We start from the raw sequence: 27,514 nt of genomic DNA on the forward strand, positions 1-27,514 counted from the left end.
TATGAGTTGAAGTGAGGGACCTGGAGATATGTATCTGGGTATTGAGAAGGTTTAGAAAGGACCTATTAGCTTATATAATTAAAGTGTTTGAGAGAAAATAGACTTATTTTGTGTTGCTCCAGAGACAGAATTATGATGAATAGAGAGAGGTTACAAGAAGATAAATTCCAATTCATTATAAGCACAAAGATTCTGGCAGTGGTAGAGACCACTAATAATAAAACAGGTTCCTTCTCATGCAGTGAGTTTCTTCCCTATTAAGTGCTTGATTCTTTAAGTGTCTTTTAAGTGTTAGATGCCTTTAGAGGTATTATAGAGGGAGTTCCTTCTTCATATGGGAGATCGGACTCAATAACCCTCTAAGCTCCCTCTAATGTCTTCAGATTCTATAAAATTGACTTCTTTTCATAAAATTTTGCATATAGTCTTTGTCATCTCAAGAAACATGGGATTTTAATGCCAAGCTTTTCAGAAACAGATTGTAAAAGGTTGAATTTTACATGAATTAAAATTTTCTGATAATCCTGATATATTTTTGCGTATTTTGAAGATTTTTTCCTATTTAAGAAAAAAGTAATGTTGATGCTTTTTCTGTATTTTTAAATCTAAAAAAACTCATTCAAAATATATAGACACGTTGAATTAGTCTTTAATTCATTACAAAAAAGAAATTTAAAAATGCTTTCACCCTGCTACTCCCCAGTGATTTTTACCAAGGGGTAGAGATAGGAAACAGACCTGTAGTATCCTCCCAAGTGAGGAAACTCTCTCTGCCAATGGTAGATCAACACTTTCCCTGCAACTTAGTTGCCTAGAGCACTGAGAGTTTGTGACTCACCCACTGTCGCATAGCTAGTATGTGTCAGAAGCAGAACTTAAACCCAATCTTCCTGACTCTCTAACCACCAATGCCTCTGACTTTTGCTAATGGTAATAAAATCATAGAATGTTAGAATTAGAAGAAACCTTAGAGGGCATCTACTTCAAGATTTAATCTCTGGGTAACAACAGATCATATATCCTCAACTTGAAGACTTCCAGTGACAGCTCTTTTTTCCCATAGTGAGTTACCTTACCATCTCCAAAGCCTCTCATTTCATTCTGATAATTCTTATAGTTAGCAATTTAATACCTTGCAAGCTCCCTGAAAGGAGGCATTGCTTTTGCTTTTTCTTTGTATCCCCAGTCCTTAACACGGTTCCTGAAACATTATAAATACTAAATAATACTGGTTGATTGATTGTTTGATTGATATGCATATCCACAACCCTCTTTTGGGACAGAAATGACCAATTATAGCCAATAAGTTTAGTAAAATGTTCATGACTATTTTGTGAACAATCTCAGAATCATATTAGAAAGAAACTTGAAAATCATCTTGGAGACCAGCCCTTTGTTAAAAAAATAATTCTTACAAGTCAAAATATGCCTTCCTGTAACTCCCAACTTTTGACCTAAATTCTGCCCTCTGAAGTCAAGCAGACCAAAGCCAATCTTTCTTCAATGTGACAAAACTATAATTTGTTTGAGAAAGATAATGTTTGCCAAACATATACCATATTGCCTGCCTATTCAATGGGTAGGAGAATGAAAACATGGGAATGCTTAGATGAACTAGAATAGAATGAAATAAGCTGAACCAAAAGAAGAATATTTAAAAATGACCACAATAATATAAAACTATAAATAGAAATTAATCACTAAGAGGAATTTGGACTCTGAAAAAGATTTAACCAAATAATTATCCCAGAAAATAAATAATAAGCTATTCCTCTGTCATTTGTCAAAAGAGAAAACTACTAGTCCAAAACATATAAATTAACAGGTTACTCTGGGAGTTGTTGTAATGCTTAACTGTTTTTCTTTGTTACGAAGGAGGATTCAATATTGGGCTGGGATTGAGGGGAGAGAGAGACAGAAGGTAATAATTCCAGAAATGACTGCAATAGGAGAAAAAAATCAATAAAACATTTTAAAAATGTAGAACCCAGAAGTAAATGTTACAGATGTGATCTAATCAAGTAAAGGCAATCAGTCACTTCCATAATTTCATTAATGCATCCTAAGAGTAAGTCAACCTTTTTGATTGCCACATATTAACGTATAAACAGGAAAATTGGAAAATTAGCCAGCTGAATCTTTTTTACATCCTATATTGTATCTAACCATGCCCATCCTATACTTGTTCAATTGGTCTTTGGAGTCATGGTTTAGAAGCTGATCCCTATCAAATTCCATCTTATGCTATTTGATCCAGCTTTCCTGCCTGTCAAAAAAACTTTTAGGATCCCATTTCTGTCATTGACAGTTTTAGCTCTCCATCCTAACCTTCCTATCTCTAATTAAAGTCTGAAAAATATGTCTTCAAGTCATGGATAAAAATGTTGGATGGGACCAAGCCAAGTATCTATTCCCCTAGGAGCACGTCCTTTAAGGTTGACTTCAATCTATTAATCAGGACTCTGGATATGGTCATTCAACCATTTCTGAATCTTCCTAGTTGTATCAGCATCCAGCCTACATCTTCCAATCTTGTTCAAAACAAATGCCCAAGATTCTTTTGCCAGATACCTTGCTAAAATACAGGTATACAATATCTATGGCATTTCTCTGATTTACCAGGGTTGTTGTTTTTTTTAAAACTGTAACCATCAAAAATAATCAAAATAATTTAAATGCAGGAAAGAAAAATTACTATCTTTACTAAATATGAAACACACTGGAATAAGATACAGAGAGAATGATCACTAGTACAACCATTTTGTGTTGTTTTTCTATATCTATGTAGAAAGTTTCTATATTCTATATTCCTATATTCTGTATCTAGTTTCTGGATAACAGTGTCTGTTCATAAAGCAGTTTGTATACTGCTTTATAAATATGTGGTTTTAACAATTTAACACTTCATGATGATGTTCACAACATTTTAGAGTTATTGAAATCAAGGTAATCCGGTATCTTCTAAATCTGACATTTGCTGAGAAAGCACTTGATTGAAGGATTTCATAGGAATGCCCGCTATTCAGATGCCTTGAGACCCTGGGCTTGAATTCCGAAAAAACCTGGTAGCCATGTGACACTTGGACAGCTCACTTAACTCTGAGGCTTCAGGCAATTTCCTAGGATTTATCAACCGAGTCAGGGATTTTTCCGATCTACATTGGTAGAAGGAATTCTCACACTGAGAACTCATTCTCCAATGATTTCTCAACAGAGGAGCACAGACTCTAGTACAAAGTAGGCAATCAGAGGTACTAAATATTATTCTAATTCACACTAAAAGCATAGGTTCTTAACCAAATCAAGACAAAAGGAAGGGAATGTTTCTTTTTTTATATTCTTCAACAATTTGAGCAGACATGCTCAGTCCAATTAAACAACCACTTATTATAGATGCTAATGAGACATAATACCTATTTCAATAGTGCTTTAAATCAGCAAACATTTATTAAGTGCTTACCACACACCAGGTACTAAGTGCAGAAGGCACTAGCAATTGGTGGATGGGCATGGTGATGGAGTGGGAAAGGGCTTCTGCAGAAGGTGACATTTGAGTCAAATCTTAAAGGAAGCCAGAGATTCTTAAGAGGTGAAGCTGAGGAAGGAGAGGATTTCAGGCAAAGGCATGAAGACAGAGTGTCACATGTGTTGTTTTTGTTCAGTTGTATCCTTTCTTGACTCCATTTCAGATTTTCTTGGCAAAGATACTGGAGTGGTTTGCCATCCTTCTCCAACTCATTTTACAGATGAGGAAACTGAGGCAAACAATGATAAGTGACTTGCCCAGGGTCACACAGCTAGTAAGTGTGTAAGGCCAGATCTGAACTCAGGGAGGTGACTCTTCCTGACTCCAGGCCTGACATTGTATCCACTTCGCCACCTGGCTGCACCATAATGTCTGAGGAACAGCAAGTAAGCCAGCCTAGCTGGACTGTAGATTTTGTGGCAGAGAGTGATGACTGGAAAAGTAGGGAGAGATTAGGTGGTGGTGAAATTTAAATGGCAAACAGAGAAATTATATTTGATCCTAGGTAGCCACTGGAGTTTATTAATCAGATTTGTACTTTGGGAAAATCACTGTCACAACTGAGTGGAGAATGATCAGAGCAGAGAGAATTCTAAGTCAGAAAGACTAATACAGAAGCCATTGTAGCACCCCAGTTAAGAGGTGATGGGGGCCTGAATCAGGGTGGTGGCAGTTTGAATGGGGAGAAGGGGATATTTATTTTTCATTTATTTATTCATTTATCTATTTTTTGTTTGTTGTCTATTTAGTATTTTACTTTTCCCCAGTTACATGTAAAAACAATTTTAACGCTCATTTTTAAAATTTTGAGTTCCAAATTCTCTCCCTTCCTCCCCATCCCCCCTCATTGAGAAGGCAAGCATGTATAGATTATAATATGTCATACAAAACATTTCCATGAGAGTCATGTTATGAAAGAATACATAAACCAAAAAAACTAAAGAAAAATAAAGTTTAAAAAATGGATACTTCACTCTGCATTCAGATACCATCGGTACTTTCTCTGAAGATGGATAGCATTTTTATCATAAGTCCTTCAGAGTCTTGGATTGTTGTATTGCTGAGAATAGCCAAGTCATTTACAGCTGATCATCTTATAATATCGCTGTTACTTTGTACACAGTACATTTCACTTTGCGTCAGCTCATGCAAATCATTTCAGGTTTTTCTGAGAGCATCCTGCTCATCCTTTCTTATAGTACAATTGTATTTCATCATAATCACATAGAAGGGGATGTTTGAGAGAAGTTAATGGAGATAGAAAGATCTATCCAAAGATAGTGAGGAGTGGAAGATACCAGAGTAGCAAACCTAGGCTGACTTGGTGGGGATAAGGGTGCCCTTAACAGTAACAGGGAAGTTTAGAAGAGATATGATTCAGAAAAATAATCAGCTTTATTTTGTGCATGTTAAGTTTGAGATGCCTACAGGATATCCAGAGGGCATCTAAGAGGAACCTGAGTTTGTATAATATAAAACACTCCTTTTTGTGTCTCTTTGTAGACCTTTCTTGCTCCTTCGCTCTCTGTTTTCTGTGTTTTCATTTTAGTTCTTCTCTGTCTTTGTCTATTTGCATCTTGGTAGCTGTCATCTGTGATCTGTTAATCTCCATTGGCCGGGTTCCCACCTCCACCTGTGGCCTAGGGATGTGCCTCCCTGCCTTTAACTCTAAGCCACTCTCTTCTAGGCTCAGTCTCTACCTGTTTTTTCCTTCCCGGCTTTACAAAACACTTCTTCATCCTTCTCGTCCTTATCTCTGTGCTTTGCCTCTGGCCTCCATTTCTCTTCTGCCCTGTCTCCTTTCAGCTTCTTAGCCTTCTAACTATGCTGTCATTTGCCTTACACAAAACCACTTTTCTGTTCTACGAGCAGAAGGAAATCTACAAACATGCACATCTTGTGGAGAGTAAATCCCATTGCCGGGAAGAATTTTAGAATTTTTAGGGCTTGTCAGAGTTCTTTTGTTCAGGCCACCTGAATATACATATCTTTTCATCTCCCACACTCCGCGCTTGAACCACTATGTCAATGATCTGCCATCTGTGTAATAAAATCATAGAAGCTGACATTTATATGGTGTTTTCAGGAATTATGAAGTGCTTCTCTTTTTATTTTTATTCTCCTTCTCCCTATAGATTAAGAATGGTCAAGTTGACCTGGGATAAGAACCAGAATTACCTAGTGGCATGACCAAAAAAAAAAATGGACAATTACCCTCCCCCTGCTCCAGGGTTATTATATTCCTAGGACAACCTTTTTTCCATTGCTATCTGGAATGCCTTCATATTTCTCTGCATCTTAATTTCATTGTAATCTCATTTTAGATGTTTAATCAGTATAATTTGTGGCAATTTTCCTTCTTGCATCTGTTTTAAGGACTATACATGAAGCTATAAAAAGCCACATGAAACATTAGGCCAACCCAAACCACAACTGAGCCCCAACCCGTTTACTGATCCCCATCCCTATTGCGGTAGATAGGAATTAAGACTTAGAGCAGGAAGGCCCTGAGTTCAAATATCATTTCAACTACTTACTATCTATGGGACCCTGGGCAAGCCACTTAACTTCTCATCTGCCTAATGACAGAGTCTGTCTCAGGGGCCTCTAAGTTCCCTTCTGGCTCTAGGTCTACAATATTATCACCTTAAATGTATGCCCACTGGTAGAGTCTTTCCTCTGATTCCTTACCATATTTACCTATTAGCCTTATACTGCTCCTTTTTCCAAATAACAAGTGGCTTACCCCTCTCATTCCTCACAATCCATCACTAATGCCAGTAACAATAAATCATTTCGATTTTTGTCTCAACCTGTAGTTTTATAAGTGTGGAAGCTCCCTAACCTTGTCATCTCCTTTTATCACTGGCTAGCATATGTCAGAAACAGGAGTCAACCCATATCTTTCTGACTCCAAGGTGGGCCCACTATTCCCTATGGTCTTGTTGCTGCTGCGGAATAATGATACTGATGTCCATGGTTTATAAAGAACTTTATATAAAAATCTTAGTTCCTACTCTGACTTTTTCTGAAATAATAAGATATATTTTCTGTTTAGAGGGAGAATGATTAAACATCCCTGTATTCTCTGTTAGAAATTTTTTTTTTAAATCAAGACACACTTCTTTTTTTTCTCTTTGTTGTTCCCAGGGATGCTGCTTGCTGGTTTCCTGGTCAGAAACATTCCAGTCATCCGTGATTATGTTAAGATCAATCAAGTCTGGTCATCCTATTTGAGAAATACTGCCCTTACCATTATCTTGGTACGAGCTGGGCTTGGGCTTGATCCACAGGTAGATCATAACTTAGACTTTGAATTTGAGAGTTACAGAAAAATGAGAGAGAATTTGCCTTATAGTTTTTTAGAGTAGAGTTTGGAATCAAAACTAAGTTAAAGTCAAAGAATTTTGTAGAAAAACCATACCCCTTTAGAGTTGAAAAGGACATTTAAAGGACCTTTAGACAGGGCAACCAGAATATACGCCATCTTGGAGTGGGGGGGGAGGGTAGAAATGGGGAGAAAATTTGTAATTCAAACTGTTGTGAAAATCAATGCTGAAAACCAAATATGTTAAATAAATAAATTTAAATTTAAATAAAAAAAGGACCTTTAGAGATAGTCTTCTAAATTCCGCTTGAACATAATCAGTTTTAGCGAACTTGCTATTTCTTGAATCAGTCCATTCCATTTTTAACAGTTTTAATTAATATATGTGTATATATGTGTATACATACATAAAATATATATAAATTATATAGAGAGAGAGATAAGGGAAAGATATATGGATAAATGTATATATGTTTAGAAATACATAGAAAGAGGGGAGAGAGAGAAATATGGAGAAAAAGAGAAATATGCAGAGATAAAGAGGAGAGAAAATATATAGACACACACGTTTGTATATAAAGATAAAGTTATATATCCATATATATGTATACATTGAGAGAATCAGCTTTAATTTTTATAGAAAGAAAATTATATGGAGAGGCAGCATGGTACAGTGGAAAGAGGGTTGGCCTCCAACTAGCCTCTTTGCTCCCTCCTTTGACATATACTAGTTATGAGACCCGGGGTAAATCACTCAACCTCTCAGTTTTTCGTGCTTGTCTCTAAGGCTCTACAGTTCAGAGAAGGTGCTGACCTATATTGATAGGAGTTTCCTTATCTGACAGTGCCAATACCAATGAGATTGAAGATCCAGTCCCTATCTTTATGTAGCCCGTCATTATATGGAGCCACAATCCACCTCACTCCACCTGAGGATCCTTATTTGATTTTAACAGCACAAAGAATAAATCTAATCCCTCTTCCATTTGATGATCCTACGAAGTGTGGAAGTCAGTAATCCTGCCCCCTCTTCCCTTTGCATCCCTTCTTTCCTCCCAGTTAAATTAAACATCTTGGTTCCTTTAACAATTCTTATAGGATCTGGTTTTGTGTTCCCTAGTCAGCCTCCTGTGGTTGTGTTGAAGTTTCTCATCAGTGCTTCTCCTCCAATGGGGCCCTCTGCACTGACTGCAACACTTTAGATATAACATGACTGGGGAATACATCGGAACTCTCACCTCCCTCCCTTGCCTGTGTGTTGTGTATCATAACCATAATAATTTGAGGAGTAAGAAAGCCCTGACGATTAGGGAGATTGGGAGGTGAAATCTACTATTCTAGTACTGCACTACTCCAGGTACTAATATGTACCAAGTAGAAGACAAAAAAAATATGTTTGAGCTACATTAAGTAATACATTCAATGAATGGGAGGTAGCCCCGGATAATGTATTTGAAGATGGCAAGTTTTCAGATCCTGTCTCTGCTGTCGACTAGCTACATGACCCAGGGCAAATCATTTAACCTCTGTAAATCAATTTCCTCATCTGTAAAAATCTGGATTCCATGGCCTCTAAAGTTTTTCTTGGCTATCAGTCTATCAATATACGATCCTTCAAACTGTACCATTTTCTTAACGATCACTTTTCTTCTGCCTTCTAATGCATTCTAGCTAAAATAATAAAGTTGGACCAACAGGGAATGTCTCCCAAAGCAGTTCTTAAGTAGTAGCACCATCTTTCCTAAGAGGGCTTGTCTGTCAAGTCGTCTATAGGCACTAAGTAGGACCTGCTATATGACAGACACTATGCTAGGAGCTGGGAAGATGAAAATGAAAACCAATGAGTCGACATCTTATGGGGAAAACAATGGGCACATGAAAAAGTAGACACAAAATACAAAGTAATCTTAGGGAAGAAGACATTTAGCAGCTGAAGGGTGGGGAATCAAGTCAAGTCTCCTGTAGAAGGCATCACTGGAACTGTGCTTTAAAGGATTAAGTATCCAAACAGGTAAGAGAAGAACCAAGCAAGGGCAGTCACTATGAACCAGAGGGAAGAGAGTATCTAGAGGAAGGGCAGGGGAAGTAATCAACCCCATCAAATGATGCAGAAAGGTCCAGAAGGTGAGACCATTGGCTTTGGCAGAAAAGGATCATTGTGAATTTTGAAGAAAGTAGTTTCAGTTGAGTGTTGGGCTCGCTGGATAATAGATCTACAACTGGAAGGACCCTCAAAGGCCATATAGTTCAACCATTTAATTTCATTCATGAGGAAACTGAGGCCCAAGTAGGCTAAGCGATTTGCACGAAGTCACACAAGTAGAAAGCATCAGAATGCAGATTAAAAGCCGGATTCAAAGGGATTGAATAGTGAGAAAAGTAAAAAGAGAAGCTAAGTAGATAGGCAGATTTTCCAAGGAATTTGACTGTGAAAGGGAAGAAAACATAGGAAGATAGTGTGAAGGGATGGTAGGGTTAGGAGAAAGTTTTTTTTAAAGATAGGAGAGATCAAGGCATGTGTTTAGGCAGCAAATTAAGGACAGTAGTCATAACTCCTTAACCACTTTTGTTTGTCTTGAGTAGTAAGAATAAAACAAATAATTCTTCAAAATATAAAGCTATATATAATCAAATCTCTGAGGGTAGCAAGCCAAAGGAGAATAGTTATAATGCTATTCCTCCCAACCCTCTATAAAAACCACTTTTAAAAAAGCTATTGAGATTGAGATTTTGACTGTTTCTATGTTTCAGGCACTGGAGAAATTAAAAGGAGTTTGTTTAAGACTATCCATGGGTCCATGTTGTTTAGAGGCGTGCTCAGCTGCTGTTTTTTCTCACTTTATTATGAAGTTTCCATGGCGATGGGGATTTCTATTAGGGTAATTTATTCTCATTTTTCCTGTGAAAATAAGCAAGGCCAGGCTCCTAGGTTAAAAATGATAGATATATCTATTCTGCTGACTAGTCATGGTGTCTATAAATACATGTTTGAAAGTGTAAATGGTATATCATATTGCCCTTCAACAGCTTTTGTCTTTTTACCATGGATGACCTTAGAAATTCAACTTAATTCAGTTAAACAACGTGTGTTAAGCACCTATTATAGTCAAGACACTGTGCTAGGCTTTAGGGTTCATATAAACCAAAACCAAATGAGTTGATGACAGAGCGTAAAGCCAGGTTCATCACACAGCTTTTTTTTATACCTAGAATTCATAGCCTCTAACTCTTCTAGACACTAAGGGGCTAGCGGGGTGCCTAAGTATTGAATGGTTCATGTTCTGTAGTATCATTCATCCTTCTCTCCCATCAACTCAAAATAAGTTTTAGTGAGTCCAGGGGTGGGGAACTTTTGATGCTCTAGGTCCTTAAGTGCAGCCCTTTGATTGAATGAATCCAAACCCTGTAGCCTCCAGGTGTGGCCTGAAAGCCCCAGGTTCCCCACCCCTAGGCTGAAGGATGAAGAAGAAGTGTACTGAAAGGACTAGGAGTCATGAAAAATGCCACACTATTTGTCCAAAGGAATTTCATTTGTCTTCAAACACTTCTCAATCACCCAACAAATATTTATTATTACTACTACTATTGATACATTTATTATGTGCCCAGAATGGCCTTGTAAGTGAAGCTCAAGGAATTTTTAACTTAATTAACTACCAGAATAGCACCTAGGAAACACAAGACTAAAGGAGAATCCTGTTAAATCATGTAATATAGCTATTGAGTATTATAATATTTCAGGAAAGGGTGAGATAATTGTGGCCTGGGGTAGTTCTGGAATGGAAGAAATAAGGCTTGAGTTGTGCCTTTAAAAATGAGTAGGATTTTAATAGGTGGAAGAGAGTAATGAAGTAAACACAAAGCACTTTTAGGGATGTGATTATTACTATATTTAAGCAATTTCTCATTTACAACTATTTGTCTTCCCAAAAGTTCATTTGTAATTCATTGGAGTGCACTTTCTCTTAGAAATAATGTTAGATACACTGGTTATGATCTCCTTCTGGCCTTAATTAAGCCATAATGTAGCTGTCAGAAATTTATATTAAATGTCATTACATGCCTAGATATTCCATGTACAATGCCTTTTAAAATACAGTTCCTTGTCATGTGCTTATATTTGCATTTGTTACTTTTAAAAAAATTATTAACTACCAAGCAATTCCTGGACCATTCATCAAAAATGGCATGTCATATATAATTACTGAAGAGTAAATTACAGCCATCTAACTCAAAACTCAAAACAGAGTTTTCTTTGTGCATCAACTTCATGCCCATGGTCATTCAACTAGTTAGTGTCAGTGTTGTGTCTTGTTTAAGCTTTTAAAAGCTTTTTTAAGCTTTTTTTTTTAAGTTTTGTCCTAGGTGCGGTTTCTCCTGCTGTTGTGGTCCCCGCAATGCTGATGCTGCAAGAGCAAGGATATGGTGTCAAAAAGGGGATCCCCACCTTGCTGATCGCTGCCAGCAGCTTTGATGATATTCTGGCTATCACTGGCTTCAATTCATTCCTAAGCCTAACATTCACTACAGGTAAACTAGGCAACCCACAGCTTTGAGCTTCAGTTTTGTTATTTTGCTTAATAATTTTCCTGACTTCCTTTTTTAATGGGCTAATTAAAATGTAGAGCTTAAAAAGGATTTCATTCTTTTCATTTTTTCACAGGCAGAAAAATTGTTAGTGCATTGGGAAACCTCCACTTGACCCAGTGGCTTTTACTGGAGTTACCAGTGGGCTAAATTAATTAAGACATATATTTGGTGCAGGCCTATGATTTCATTGGTAGAGGCAACTCCCACTGAGAAAACTCCCCAACCAATGCACATCTACAACTGTTCTGTATCCTATAGCCTGCATTTGCCTAGGGCAGGAATGGGGAACCTGTGGCCTCAAGACCACATGTGGCCCTCTAGTGCTGGATCCAGGCCCACATGTGGCCTCAAGGCCACAGGTTCCCTCAAAGCCACAGGTTCCCTACCTTTGGCCTAGGGCACTGAGAGGAAAAGAGCCTTATCCAGAGTCCTAGCCAGTATGGGTCAGAAGCACCTGAAAAAGCTGGTTCTTTAGCCACTAAGCCAAGATGCCTGTCCTTATATAAATATCTGCTATCATCATCATCAACGCTATCATCATCATCATCGTCACCATCATCATCACCAATGAGCGATGAGTATAGCTAAATTCATGCTGAACACAGGACACATCCTAGAATAAATGGATTTTTTTGTTTGCTTGTCAACTTGCTTGATGATTCTCTGCTTCTTAGCTTGCCAGGTGTCTGTCACGTCTCAACTAGACTCTTATCCACTGCAAAAAGCCTTTTCCAGGCCTCCTTAATCTAAGTGCCTCCCTCCAGTTTTTCCTAACTATATCTTGTTTGTATATAGATCTTTATATGTTGTTTTCCCCATTAGATTATGAGTTCCTGGAGAATAGGGACTGTCTTTTACCTTTCTTTGTATCCATAGTACTTAGCACAGAAATTATGGAACAACATTGCACACAATAGACCAAATACACTAATCTCATTCAAGGCAGTTAGGTAACAGCTAGGTAGAGATCTTGCCCTGGAGTCAGGAAGACCGAGTTCAAGTGTGACCTCAGATGGTAGCCACTGACCCTGGGCAAATCATTCCTCTGTTACCCTTGGTTTCTTCAACTATAAAATAGAGATAATAACACCTACTATTATTAGGGTCAAATGCAATAAAACATTGTCTAAATGCTTAGTCCATTCCCCCTCCCCTAATACATAAGGAAAAGCATCAAGATCACATAGAGAAGCATACCTATAGGTCACACGAAGAAACCTAATCCATATACACATAGCATTAGCATATATAGCAAAGAAATTTGCTGGATACAAAATATTTAGGTGATATACAACACCTCCAGGGTACGCATGAATCACTGTGATACATGAATTCCAACAGGTGCATTTTGTCTAACTATGTGTGTAGCTGCTTCACACATTATACTTTAAGCATCTAAAGTTAACTCGGTGAATGACCAAAAAGTAAGGACATGTCTTTGTTGACATGTCGTCAATTTTGTTGCATTCCTGAGCTTACGGATGCTCCAGGCACTAAAGATAGCTTGTATTCCTTTAGGGACTGCTAGTGGTAGAATGTTGGGCAAAAAAAGACCCTCTGTATCAGAATAGAAGACCCTCTCAAGCTGGAATAGATCCAGCTGACTTCCCTGACCCTCTGACAAGTACCACTACAATCAATCTCTTCCTTGTCTAAATTTTTCTCCTTCTGATCTAGCTCTAATAGTTTATCTAAATGGGTGGGTGGGGACTTCTTAGAGCTCTTCTGGCTTGAATCTCCATTGTTCTTTTCTTCCTAGTTGCCAAGTGGTCCAAAGAATTCTTTAGTGGGCAAGAGATGGTTGTGATACATTAATAATCTTTGTGAAATACGAAGTGCTCTTGGAGACTGTTTTGTAGACAGATAGATATCTCAGTCTTTCAACTACTTGGTATGGAATGGCTTTCCATCACACCTCTATCTTGTGTATTTCCTGAACGCTGTGACTTCTTAGCAGGTACCTATTCCTTTGTTGAAATTATTGACAGAGAACTTGTGAAATGTATCATCACTTGCTCCTATCTGAGCTCTTCTGAACTGAGGACAAAGATATACTATATCAACTGGACTTTCAGCCAGAAGACTTAGTGGCTATGAGTCACCATAACTACTGTATCTTCTGAGACTGAAGCATAAATCAATAGGTGAACATGACTCCTGCTCAAACATAAGCAGATATAATATAAAACCTGTGGCATGATTCTTGGTTGTAGTATAGTATATTCATGCACCAGGAAAGTGATATGTAGAGTGCATCAAGACTTCTCTTCATGGTTCTATGTCCCAAATATATTTGATAGTTTGCCATTAAAAGGCTCACTCAAGCTACAGGTCTCCCTGAGGATGTTAATGTGGAGCTTCTGCTGAAGCCAGAAACCCCTTGCTGTCAGGATTCTATTATAGTCTAAATGTATCCTGGTGCAAAAAACAAAAACAAAAGCAAACCATATACAAATATTTCTCACTTTGCAACCAAATAATTTTTTTGGTTCCTCGTTGGATATGTTCACAATACAAGACAAAATGGTCTGTCACCACTAAGTGCTTATATTCTTCCTATTTCCTTTCAGAGATAAGATGGGATACATAAGCCTCAAAGGCTTGATGGTGTTCCTACTCGGCAAGCATAGAGTCAGAGTTGGCAGATAGCCAAAACCATCTTGGGCCCCTAGAATATGTTTTGTACAAACTTTGAGATTCTCTTTTTAAAAAAAAAACAATAATCATACTTTCTTTATTTTAACATTCATTTTTAGAAATTTTGAGTTCCGAATTCTCTCCTTCCCTTCAACCTTCACCCCCCATCTATTGAGAAGGCAAACACTATTATATCAATTACACATGTAAAGTCATGCAGAACATAATAGCCATGTTGGAAAAAAAAAAGCAAAAAAAGTATGTTACTTGATTCTCTAGGATTCTCTAAGTAAGTCATGATATCATCTGCAAAGAGTGATACCTTAGTTTCTTCTTTGCCTATTCTAATTCCTTCAATTTCTTTTTCCTCTCTTATTGCTAAAGCTAACATTTCTAGTACCAAATTGAATAATAGGGGTGATAATGGACATCCTTGTTTCACCCCCAATCTTATTGGGAATGCATCTAACTTATCCCCATTATATATAATGCTTGCTGATGGTTTTAGGTAGATGTTACTTATAATTTTAAGGAAGACTCTATTTACTCCTATGCTTTCTAGTGTTTTTAATGGGAATGGGTGTTGTATATTGTCAAAAGCTTTTTCTGCATCTATTGAGATAATCATATGGTTTCTGCTAGTTTTGTTGTTGATATGATCAATTATGCTGACAGTTTTCCTAATATTGAGCCAGCTTTGCATTCCTGGAATAAATCTAGTACTACAGTTTATCTCTACTGAAAAACAGTGACTCACCTGCGTGTAACACCTATGTACAAATAAAATGTCATAAAATCATCCTTGGTTTTACAATGATAAAAATAAAAATATTACAATTATACAATCAAACAAGATATACAAGGATTTTTGTGGGGTTTTGTTTGTTGATGTTGCCGTTCAACAATGAGAGCAAAATAACTTACTGGAATATAAAGAAAAAAGTTGAATGAGCATGCTAGTAAGAGAGAAAAGAGATATAGAATCAGTTTGCTTTTTTCCCCTCCCCATATCCATTTGAAGTTGATTAAATTAATACCATCAGCCACCTAATTGGTTTTTTTTAAAAGTATCATGCCAATGCCTAGTTGCCAGTTTCTTTATATACAATAAAGAGTTGGGGGAAAGGAATGGAAGAAGAGAGAAAATTTGTATCCATTAGATGGGATAGAAAGAACCAAATTTCAGCTGTCTAATTGTGAATGTATTGGTTGTTCTTGGGAACATGATTCAGGAATAAAGTTGCAGTTTCTCTTTTTAGTTAATGTTTTCTGTTAGTTGCTAGGGCTCATCAATTATGTCTTCATCTTCCATTTCCCTGATGTTCAGTGGTGTCCATTTAATTGATTGGTTGCCCATCAATATGAAATCTGATCTGCCTCAATAACAAACCCTGTCTTTCACAATAGTTTTATTAAGTGGCATGTGCCTCTTAATCTGAAATCTACTTCCTCCTTCAAATTAATGTGATCTCTGTTTTCAGCCTTGATTTCTTCCTTAGGTTTCTTGAGAGCCATGGCTTCTTCAGTTCCATCTTCTCTCCTCAGGAGAAGTTTAAAACCAGCTTCTCATCCTCATAAGAAGGTGTATAAATTATTTTCCAAACATTCTCCTGAACCTGGTCTTATCAAGGATTCTGACATGTACCACTGCATGAACCAAATCTCAGAATACAATATTTTTGTCATCTTTTATCACTTTAGATGATACCTGACATTTACCCAAACTGCCTCCCCCACATACATGCCACATAAAAGTTTCTTCAATATCTTTATCAAACTATTCCAAAGATACTCCCCAAAATAGTGGTCCTTAATAGGATCTAATCCTGATAGTGTGCATCACTTTTTTAAAGAATTGCATAGCCATGATGCTATTTTGGTTCAACCTCAATCACAAATTCAACAGTTATCAACAATTAAAAACCCTGTAATTGCATTCAAGTATGTGCACACCAAGCTGGCATGTTGAATACCATAGGATTAAAGTCAAAGTGAAACAAAAGTTGGACTCTTCAAGACTCCACACTGTCAATTACAGCCTAAAAAAGATTAAGAAAAAGTAAAATCAGAAAAATCTTCAGTGGGCCTTGCAATGCCAAAGGACATAATAACCTCAGCCTAAACCAATAATTAAATAAGCTCACAAAAATAAAATTTAAATAGGTCTTAAATGAAGGCCAAGAGATGCAGCATGGTTCTTATGGGGTTATGGGCAATCTATCCTTCCCTATTGCTCTACAAGAAATTTACACAAGTGGTACTATCTTTGATTAAGCCCCTATACCACAGCTAACTCCCTCCTTTTAGATCTTCATGCAGATCTCATACAGCAATAAAAGAAAAAGAACAATTTACTTAAAATAGAAAACATTATGATATCAAGAAGGAACCCCATTAGCAAGAACTCCTGATACCCAAAGCCCCAAGCAAAGTGATTTGTCTCCTTCCCATCACCCTGGGATGGAAGGTCTAGCCTGGTCTTGGCCCTGGCCCCATCTTGGTCTTGAGGTCAATCTAAAGCAACAGGAAACGTAGGGATAGCAATTTGCCCATGATCACAGGAAACTGTCACATGTCCTTGGGATCTAAAAGCTATGCTGCATGACATAGATGTTTTTCTTCTATGGGAGTGAGAGTATGCCAAGGTTTGGAAGAGCATGGATGACCACATAAAATCTATAAGACAAATATCAGAAGGAATGATTAAAAGTCCTAGCACTTCATCAGTATAATATATCAATACCTGTTTCCTGACTTCAGAAAGAGAGGAGGAGGAACCTCTTAGTAGATTGAACTCTCAGCACATGTGGAATGTGTTATTTTTATTTTCTTTGGCCTTTCTTCCCCTATGCCACTACCCTTCATATCTACTCTCTCTCTCCTACTTCCTCTACTCACAATGGGTTTAGGTACAGCTAAGTTTTGGGCCATGGTGTGGGGTAAATGAAAGGGAGGGGAGGGGAGGTTGGGCTGTCTTTGGGTCAGGCTACCCCTTTTCCTGTTACATAGCACCTGACAGGGGCAGACTGTCTTGGGGAGTTATGGCACATAGCTTTTATCATAATAACTAGCATTTAGATACTACGTACTATAAATTTGCAAAGTTTCATACATGATCTCATTTGATTCTCAGCATAGCCCTGTGATTCAGGTGCCACAGATGTGACATCTAAGCCATTCCTCTCACTCACGGAGGGGAAGTCAGGTACCCCTGTGTCTTCTTCCACCAAAGGAGCAGAGTCCCATGTCCTTTTCTACCATGGGACTTCAAATTCTCAGACCTGCTCCATCCCCATATGAATTTAACCAGTATATCAAAGCTATGGTGCTGTTTGTGACATATGCACATAATGATAATTACAGTTGTATACATGTAGTATACATCTAGGGGGCACAGAGGAAAGAGTGCCAGGCCTGGAGTCAGGAAGACTCATCTTTCTGAGTTCAAATCTGGCTTGAGACACTTACCAGCTGTGTGACCCTGGGCAAGTCACTTAACCCTCTCTGCTTCAGTTTCTCCATCTGTAAAGTGAACTAGAGAAGGAAATGGCAAACCACTCCAATATCTTTGCCAAGAAAACCCCAAATGGGGTCACAAAGAGTCAAATATGACTGAAATGACTGAGCAGCAACAAAAATATGTAATTACTCAGTAGATGAAGTGGAATGACATACTTAATACAGCATGTCCTAAAAGTCCTGCAGTTTTAAGCTTTAAAAACTTCATAACTTATTTAAAAAGCAACATTTGAAAAGTAAATTATTTTAAATTCAACGTAACTACTGTCTTGCATTATACATCGCTCAGTTGATTGTCAAACTTTGTAAAAATTCTAATTGGCTGTTGCTTGGTGACTTTGTAATGTTAGCCGTTTTGATGTGTACATGACAGATTTGACATGACCCCACAAGAAAAAGTCTACTGGATATAGATGAGGTGATAAAGTGGTCAATCAAGAAGACCTCCTCTACCATTTTACTGGTCTGAGAAAGTGTCATCCAAGAACTGTCCAACATGTAGTGCATAATTACAGTGTGCTTCATCTCGTTAAAATTGAAATTCAAAATTTATTACTCAAAGTTCATAAAACCAAGCAATTGTAAAAGAGGTCATTACATTTTCAAATGATTTTTTTATATCTGTAGCATTCATACTTCTGAAACTATTAACACTTGAAACTGCACTATGACTTTTGGGACATAGCATATTAGAGGCTGGTTTTCATGTATTTGTTTTAGGATAGATCTATTCTGCTCTGTTAGTAATGTTGGTTTTGTCCATGGTTGGTGGTTTGGTTTTTTTCTGTACAGGGGAACACTGATAGGGTAATGTTTGTCTTTCTGTATTTTATTATATTTGGACATATATTTCTTTAAAATGGTCTGAGCTAATATGACCAAAAAAATGATAAATGTTGGAGGGGATGTGGGAAAACTGCGACACTAATGCACTGTTGGTGGAGTTGTGAACTGATCCAACTATACCCTTTGATCCAGCAATACTACTATTAGGTCTGTATCCCAAAGAGATTTTAAAACAAAAAAAGGAAAAGAACCTATTCGTACAAAAATATCTATAGCAGCTCTTTTCATGGTGGCTAAAAATTATAAATTGAAGGGATGCCCATCTATTGGAGAATGGCTGAATAAGTTCTGGTATGTGATCATAATGGAGTATTATTATGCTATAAGAAATGACAAGCAGGATGATTTCAGAAAAACCTGGAAAGACTTACATGCACTGATACAAAGTGAAATGAGCAGAAGGAGAACATTGTACACAGTAACAACAATATTGGATGATGATCAACTGTGAATGATTTAGCTATTCTCTGCAATACAATGATCCAAGACAATCTCAAAAGACTCATGATAAAAAATGCTATCCTCATCTAGAGAAAGAATTGATGTTGTCTGAATACAGCTCAAGCATACCATTCTTTTCTTTCCTTCCTTCTTTCTTTTTTCTTTCTTTTTCTTCTTCCTTCCCTCCTTCCTTTCCTTCCTTCCTTCCTTTCCTTCCTTCCTTCCTTCCTTCCTTCCTTCCTTCCTTCCTTCCTTCCTTCCTTCCTTCCTTCTTTCCTCTCAATTTATTTTGTTGCATCTTTTCGCAAAAAATGACCAATATGGAAATGTTTTACATGATTGCACATGTATAATTTATATCAGATTGCTTACTATCTCAGGGAGGGAGGGATAGAATTTAGAACTCAAAACTTAAGAAAAAGATCGTGTTAAATTTTTTTTACATGTAATTGGGGAAAAGTGTTAATAAAAATCAAATAAAATGGTCTCCTTATAATGTGTTGTTTGTTACAGGTCCTGTATATAAGAATATCATCAAGGCTGTTTTGGAAATAGTAATTGGTATAACAGCAGGAATTGTTATGGGATATTTTATTCGCTACTTTCCAAGTACTGATCAGGTAAATAGGAAATAAATCTATTTAATGAAATGTGGTATTTAAGCATTTAATAAGAAAAGCTATAATTTGGGAAGACATAAGATATCACTTATTACATTTATTTTTATGAAAACTGTTCTTTGAGGTAGTTTCATATTCCTATTACTTGATAACAGAGTCCTTAATACTGATTTCAAGTGAAGTTTCTGCCTTCTTACTTGGTGAATAAGAAACTAAAGAATAATCTACTTAGCTCAAATGGACAAAGTTCTTCCTTTATATTCCTGCCTTCTGGCTTTTAGAAGTCATGACTTTGGGTATGGCAGGCACTAATCCTTTCCTCTCCAGATCCTTTCCCTGTAAACCTTCCTGGGGGAGATAGAATTTATTTTAGCGGTATCCTCAGTTCTTCCTCCTCTTTCTTCCTACTGTATTGGCCACAGTTAACTTAAATACCCCTGATGCTTGTATAGACAGCACAATTATATTTAACCCTTCACTTCTCTGTTTTGGCCTAGCCAGCTCCTCCCTGACAATTGTTGAAGACTGGACTAGAGTTTACACACAGGGTGTCTTTTACCAATACAGAAAAGGCATATCCTTAAATATTGACTTAAGTTGACTTATTTAATCTAATTTACTTGCAAGTCAATTCTTAATTATTCAGAAGTTGTTTGAAATAGGAAGTCCTGTTTCTTCTCCCTTCTCCCACTAAAAACTTGATGGTTACTAATACCAAGATGGTGAATCAAGGTAGATACTAAAAATATGTTAATGTTGCTACTAGGTGGAAGCTCTGGCTCAAAGATTTTTGTAAGAAAGGAGATAGAATGTGCAGATATTCTTAATATGATTATTGGAGATAGAGACATCATGAATTGTAAAATTTCGTAGATAATGCAAAACTTTTCTTGAATGTTTAATGTAAATTAATCTTTAAATGTCTTTGTCTCTAACCCTAGCCTACACTTGCTTGGAAGAGAGCATTCCTCCTTCTGGGTTTATCTATTATGGCTGTCATAGGCAGCGGGCGTATTGGGATACATGGAGCTGGAGGACTGGCTGCAATAGTGTTGACTTTTGTTTCAGCAATCGGGTGGAAGGATGAAAAAAAGGTGAACTCTTTACTAGCATACTTAACATAGCAACTCCATGCTTTTTATTTATATAGTGAATGGTCAGGTAGTTCTCAATTTTAAAATGGACTATGTTCCCAGTGTTTGTTTGTTATTCAGTTATTTGGAATTCAGGACATAGTTTCCAATAGAAATAACTTTATAAATGGGATGTTGGGATCGTCAGTTAACTCATAAAAGGCAATTTAACCCACTATATCACTGCAGTACAATAATTCGCAATTAGTATTGTTCCTGCTAGTTGAAACATATGCTAAACTTAGTAATCAGTAAAGAAAAATCATTAAAATACACAGAAATAAAAAAAAATGATAGAGGAAAGCACAGTTAATTCCTTTATTTGAGGCTTGTTTTTTTATGCAAAATAGCTTTTAAAAAGTAATTAAAATGTCCTGTTCCCTTCCTTATTCTTTTTGAAGTCTGTCTTCCATGCATGTTTTCAGATTTCATTATTATTATCATCATTTCTGATTACATTTTATTTAAAAATACTCTATATCACTTTACATACATCAGCCCAAGCTTCGTTGTATTCATTTTATAACCCAGTATTAAGAATTTTGTTCAGTCGTGGGTGACAGTTGTGGTGCAATTGTGATATGTATGTCACAATTTGTTTGGCTGTGCCTCATTGCTTGACCCATGGATTGTTTTCAGCTATTACTGTTTTTGACATTTTTGTTCTTCTAAATAATGTTGTAATAAATGTTTTCTCATAAATAAGTCTTTTTTTCCTGACTTTTCAGTAATGTCTATTTACCCCTAGAACTTCAATCATTTAGCTTAAAGACATTACTAAAGTAATATATTAATTCTTCCACTACAATCCTCTGTCATAACAAAGCCATCTCTTAGAATAATTTCGAAAGAAATGTGCAGTATTCACAGTGTTCATAGAAGGAAGCAGAAGGTCAAGTGATTGCCCTTCTGAGATGTTCTCATATCGGCTTCATAAGCATTCATCCTACAAAATATTAGGCTAATGGTTCAAGGTTGTCTTAACCTAAAGCACATTTTCACAAAAATAAGTGATGTCCTTTTAGTCAGAAACCCTAGAAGTATAAAATTGGATTGTAGTTTGGGAAGATTTCTTGGAATGTGTTTCACCTGGTATTTAGCAGTGTTCAGATTTAAAGGGTTTCATAGGGTCTCATTTCCAGATTTTCATTGAGTTTCACCTGTAATATTGGAATAATTGCCCTAGATATACTGAATTTTTATGCTTATGATACTTAAGATTTATATCTGCATGTTTTCAAGTGTACTGGCATAATTTTTCAGGGACTACAAAATATTTTGTTGAGAAGAGGAATGTCACACTTAACTTAGGATTGTCTGTTTTCATTTTTGTTTTTTCGTACCAGGTGTAGTTTCTACCTAGGCCATATCAGGTGGAGAGCAGAAGTGCAGGAGGTTGGAGAGGATTGTCTAAAACTATGAGCATAACAGTAGCTACAGAAGGTCATTAATGCCTGTGCTAAGCACGGCATTTAGAATCAAGGTGGTAGACTGCTTTTTCTTTACTGTGCTGAAAAACTGTGAAGGAGAGATAGGTCAGGGTAGTACCCCACAGAAGTATGTGAGGTCATTTTGCTGAGACACATGGAATGAGAGAGTTGGACTGGCAGTGTCTGAACTACTGGTGGGGAGGATGTTGAGTACAAGGAAAGCCCCACCTGAGAGCATGTAAGCTTGTAGTATAAATTTGTGAGACTCTGGACAACAGTGGCAGCGCAAAGGGACATCAGAGAACTCTGACAGTAACCTTCATGCTCTAGAATTCATTGAAGAATCAGTCAGGAAACAATGGCTACATCTATTGAAGTTGGGGTTGGGTCATTTGCCATGCAGTAAACTAAATTATCTTCCCATTTTCAGGTAATGCAAAGTTTAAACTGACTTGGGAGTTTATATTTCACAAGGAATGGTAGGTCATCCCTCACCTGGAAGTCTAAATAACAATTTATTTTTATTTCAGGCCTTATGCAAGTATTCTAAAACATGACATAGGTGTTTTCTTTTAATATCATGTGAAGTTGGGAAGGAGATAATATTAATGGGAAATGGGGGCAAATACAAACCATTTGTCATAAATTTATAAAATACTTCATATTAGTGATTTTACTTTTGTAACCCTCAGCTACACTGATATAAAAACCTTGTCCAGGGCCTTAGGAGGGAGGAATCCAGATGACCTCCTGGTCTTTGGGACTCTCCCACATTTTGGTCTGGGACCCACAAAAATGTAGGTGCATCCACAAAAAGGAAAAAATCCTTTACTTGTCCATATCATCATCACCCCCTTTTATGCGGGGGAGCCTGTCCCTCTGTATTAAGATGGAGACTTGTATGTCATGAAAGCATGTCTACTTGTCTTGGTTTGGACTCAAGAACTCCGCTGTCCGGTGAACATGTGGTCTGTTTCAGGGTCTGGGAGAATGAAAGTCATTTTGAATCTGAAAGCAAAATATCAAGAGGAGTAATAAGATCTTCCTGGGTACAGCAGTAGTATGAACACCCAACATTCAGTCTTGGCGGTGGGGAGGAGAAGTCTCAAAGTCTCCAAAGGCCTCAACTGTATGATGAGATACAGTGGTCACCATAATCACACATTTTCTTCCACTATAACCACCTTTTTTTTCTCTGCCTCCAAGTTTTCTTTTCAAAAGCTTCTCCATGAAGAAAATTTATCTCCTAGGCACTGAGCATCTCAGGAGGAAAGGATAAGCAAAACAATTTTGAAACATCAAAGAATTGGCAAAGGTACCAAAATACCTTTTTTTACATAACATTTCCTTTAAACCTTGCTGGAATTCTCCTTTGTTGTTGGCCTAGAAAGATGTTGGTTTCTCCAGCCTGCTTTCTTCATAGTAGTCATGAATAGTAGACTGAGTAGTCATCTCCACATTATTGTGTGTGTATTTTTTGTCTTCTGCTTTTTTGCTTTAAGTTCTCTTTTATCTATTACACCAGAATGTTGGCAGAACTGGGTGAGAGATGACCAGTAAGGTTAGTAAGAGGAATCTACGTGAGAGGGCTCTGGAGGAACCTCATGTTTAGGTAAACAAAGATTCATGTCTAGAGACGTTAGTTATGGCAGGAAAGATCAAGCAAGCAAGCTAGCATCTGTTGCTGTTGCTGAGTCATTCAGTCATGTCTGACTCTTCATGACCCCATGAACCATATAGTATGCCAGGCCCTTCTATCCTCCACTATCTCCCAAAGTCTGTCCAAGCTTATGTTTGTTGCTTCCATGATGCCATCTATCCATCTCATCCTATGCTGTCACCTTCTCCTTTTGCCTTTAATATTTTCCAACATCAGTCTTTTCCAATGAGTCCTGTCTCCTTATGTGACCAGAGTATTTAAGCTTTAGCTCCAGTATTTGACCTTCCAATGAGAAGACTCAATTCATATCTTTAAATATTGATTTATTTGATCTCCTTGCTCTCTAAAGGAGTCTCAAAAGCCTTCGCCAGCACCACAATTCAAAAGTGTCAATTTTGCAGCACTCAGCTTTCCTTACAATCTAGCTCTCAGTCCTATTTGCTACTAGAAAAAAACCATTGATTTGACTATACAGACCTTTGTCAGCAAAATGATGTCTTTAATTTTTAGTAGGCTGCCTAGATTTGCCATAACTTTCCTTAAGGAACAAGAATCTCTTAATTTCATAGTTGCAATTGCCAACTGCAGTGATCTTTGAGCCCAAAGACATAAAATCTCATGCTCTTTCTATTTCTTCTCCCTCTCTTTGCCAGGAAGTGATGGGACCAGTTGCTAAGATCTTTCTTTGTTTTCATGTTAAGCTTCAACTCTCTTTTACACGCTCTTCTTTCACTGTCATCACATGGCTTCTTAATTCTTCTTCATTTTCTACCATCAGAATGGTATCATCTGCATATCTGAGATTGGCAACCTTAATTCTAGCTTTGATTCATTCAGCCTGGTGTTTCTCATTATATACTCTGCATATAAGTTAATTAAATAAGGTGACAATATACAGCTTTATCATAGTCCTTTTCCAATCCGGTTTTTTTTTTTTGAGGGATGAAGGCAGGGCAATTGGGGTTAAGTGACTTGCCCAAGGTCACACAGTTAGTAAGTGTGTTAAGTGTCTGAGGCCAGATTTGAACTCAGGCCCTCCTAACTCCAGGGCCTCTATTCACTGTGCCACCCAGCTGCCCCTTCTCCAATCTTAAACCAATTAACTGTGCCATGTTTCGTTCTAATAGCACAATGTTACAGATATCGGGAAGATACAGCAGTTGATCTGACATGGACAAAGGGCAAGAAGTCAGCAGCTGCTCCCAGGAGCCTTGATGAGGATCCTGAGTTCTCTCCCATGCTAGGTCTGCTTGCAGTTAGCACATAAAACACATGAATAGCACATAAATAAACTCAGGCTGATGTTTTTAGGATGTCTCATATTGCTGTTGCAGAGTTAGCTGTTCTTGAAGGAGGAAGAAAGTCAAATGAGACTCCTTTTTTGTCTTATTTTTTATTTTTTCCATTAAAAAGAATTTATAACTCTCCTTCCCATCCACTACCCTCGAGTAGGGAAAGAAGAGAAAACAGAAACAAAAGCCATGTAACAAATAAGCATAATCAGGCCAAACAAATTCTCATACCCATACTGGCTATGTTAAAAAAAAATGCCTCATTTTACATCTCGAGCCCATCAACTCTCTCAGGTCTGACTTCTTCCCAGCAGAGCAACATGGCAGTTCTTTTATATTATGTATGTCCCTGAGAAAGTCTTATGTGTCAGGTAATGCTGCTGGGCTATCTGAACTACCTCACAAGTAGGAGGAACTTGATCAATCTTAAAATTCTATGGAAATGTTAGATGTTTATTAAAAGTCTAGGGTGCAAAGGATACTGAAGAGCTTGGAGGTACTATATCTAGACCCCACGGTCAGTCAGCAACTGCCATGTCTCTGATGATTCCATATGTCAGCCTCTCTTCTCCATTGTGTGTTCCCATGTCCATGGTCATAAGGCCCTGATAATTAGCATCATGGACAAAACCCGCTACCTATCCCATCCTCCTGTAAATCTAAATGGTCTCATGGAGTTGCCCAAGACCTTGGTAAACAACTATAGGAGCTGCTGGTTCCAGCCATTATCTCCCTATTGATATTCCAGGGGCAGTGGAAGCAGATTTCCCTTCTATATACCCCTTTGCCTATTCACATGGCCACCACTCTCCTTTAGGCATTTACCACCTTTAGAAAGAATGTTTAAAATTAGGCCATTTTATATTAATAAATGCTAATTGGTTGGGTGACTGATTCTCAGGGCAACATGAGTTAGCATTCAACACTCAGACAAAAAGTTTTTATCCAACCTAGTTCACCTTTATTATTTACAAATTGGGAGTAGGACTATCCCTGGTTGAATGTCATTCTGATAGAGGAAGGTAGCCTGCTACTGGAAGATGGCTGGCAGTTTTTTGGATGGTTTTTCAACAGTGTTTAGGTTTCACCACTGGAAATAAGATGCAGCAAGTGGTCTCAGTGCTAGAAATATTCTATAGCTACTGATTACTAATCATTTACAAGAATGAATTCTGCCAGGTAGAGCTATCTTGGATTGACTTATGGGGAAAAGTGATATTGACAGAAGTATTAAAGGAGTTAAGCAAGTATCCAAAGGAGACTAGTTGGTGAGGTACACCTTATCTGATAACCTGGTAAATCTAAGGGAGATCCAATTGAAAGATTATCTAGAAGACAGGAAGGAAGGGGGAAGTAAATAAGGAACTGAAAAGCATCTGTTGGTTCTTTTTCTTTGAGAAGGAGGTCATTGAGTAGGTGAGAGAGCCAAATGCTTATATGGGTCATATTTGATTTCTCCTAAGGGCTCTTAATAACAGAATCGCTATAGCCTATACTTCAAGGGTAGTGTTCTTAGTATTCCGGAACAGAAGCTGGAATAGTGAGGGGAATCCATAAGAAGGTCCTCTTCATCAGATATATTTATTTATCCCTAATCTTGCTTCTAAACTCCTATTCTGTATAACCGACCGGTCATCTCTAATTGGTCATTGGTGTCCCATAGGTATCAAAAACTTAGTATGTTCAAAGTAGAATGCATTATCCTTTACACAAAACCCTCTCCTCTTCTACACCACCCTATTTCTGTTGAGGATAGCACTGGTCTTTGCTGTCCCCCAGGTTCCCAACCTTAGAATCATTCTGAACTCATCACACTTGTGAGAACCAGTGTCCCTGTCAATCACTTACTTTTCATAGACAATCAGTTGTGAGGTCTTCTTGATTCGACCCGTACAATATCTCTCATATTTGTCTCCCCCTCTTACCCAAGCAGCCATCACCATCACCTCTAGCTGCCTAACTGATCTCTCTCTCTCCACCAATCTGTGATCCACACAGTTGCCAAATCAATATTTCTAAAGCTTAGGTCTGACCGTTCCCTTCTCCTACTCAAGAGGCTCCAGTGGGCTCCCTATTGCCTCTTGGATAAAATACAAACTCCTCGTGACATTTAAAGCCCTCCATGATCTAACTTCCTAGGATTTATTGCACATTAATCTCCTTTGTGAATTCTACATTACATTATTGTTATTACATTATTATTACAAATTGTTCTCCTGTTGCTAGTTCTCCATACACAATGTACTATCTCCCACATTAGTACCTTTGTAGAGGCTGTTCCCTATGCCTATAATATACTCTACTCCCTCATTACCTCCACCTCAGACAATCCCTACCTCCATCCAAAGCACAGCTCAAGTGCCACTTTCTACAGGATCTTCTCCTGAACCCCACCTTTGCTAGTGTCCTCCTCCCCTCAAATTACATTGCATTTATTTTACATTTACTTTTCCTCCAATGGCATATAAGCTCGTAAAAGTGGATTTGTTTTT

General features: G+C 37.5%; 1 protein-coding gene across 1 annotated transcript in view; it reads left to right on the forward strand.

The window, feature by feature from the left end:
• Positions 1-27,514, forward strand: part of LOC118853723 (sodium/hydrogen exchanger 9B1-like) — a 66,785-nt gene that overhangs the window by 26,134 nt on the left and 13,137 nt on the right. The window contains exons 4-8 of the mRNA XM_036763907.1: positions 6,677-6,819; positions 9,606-9,733; positions 11,209-11,384; positions 19,401-19,507; positions 20,449-20,601. Coding sequence (XP_036619802.1) covers positions 6,677-6,819; positions 9,606-9,733; positions 11,209-11,384; positions 19,401-19,507; positions 20,449-20,601 — 707 coding nt within the window. The remainder of the gene's footprint in view (positions 1-6,676; positions 6,820-9,605; positions 9,734-11,208; positions 11,385-19,400; positions 19,508-20,448; positions 20,602-27,514) is intronic.

Source organism: Trichosurus vulpecula, chromosome 6 (assembly GCF_011100635.1).
Source record: "Trichosurus vulpecula isolate mTriVul1 chromosome 6, mTriVul1.pri, whole genome shotgun sequence".
In the NCBI taxonomy this organism is placed as follows: domain Eukaryota; kingdom Metazoa; phylum Chordata; class Mammalia; order Diprotodontia; family Phalangeridae; genus Trichosurus; species Trichosurus vulpecula.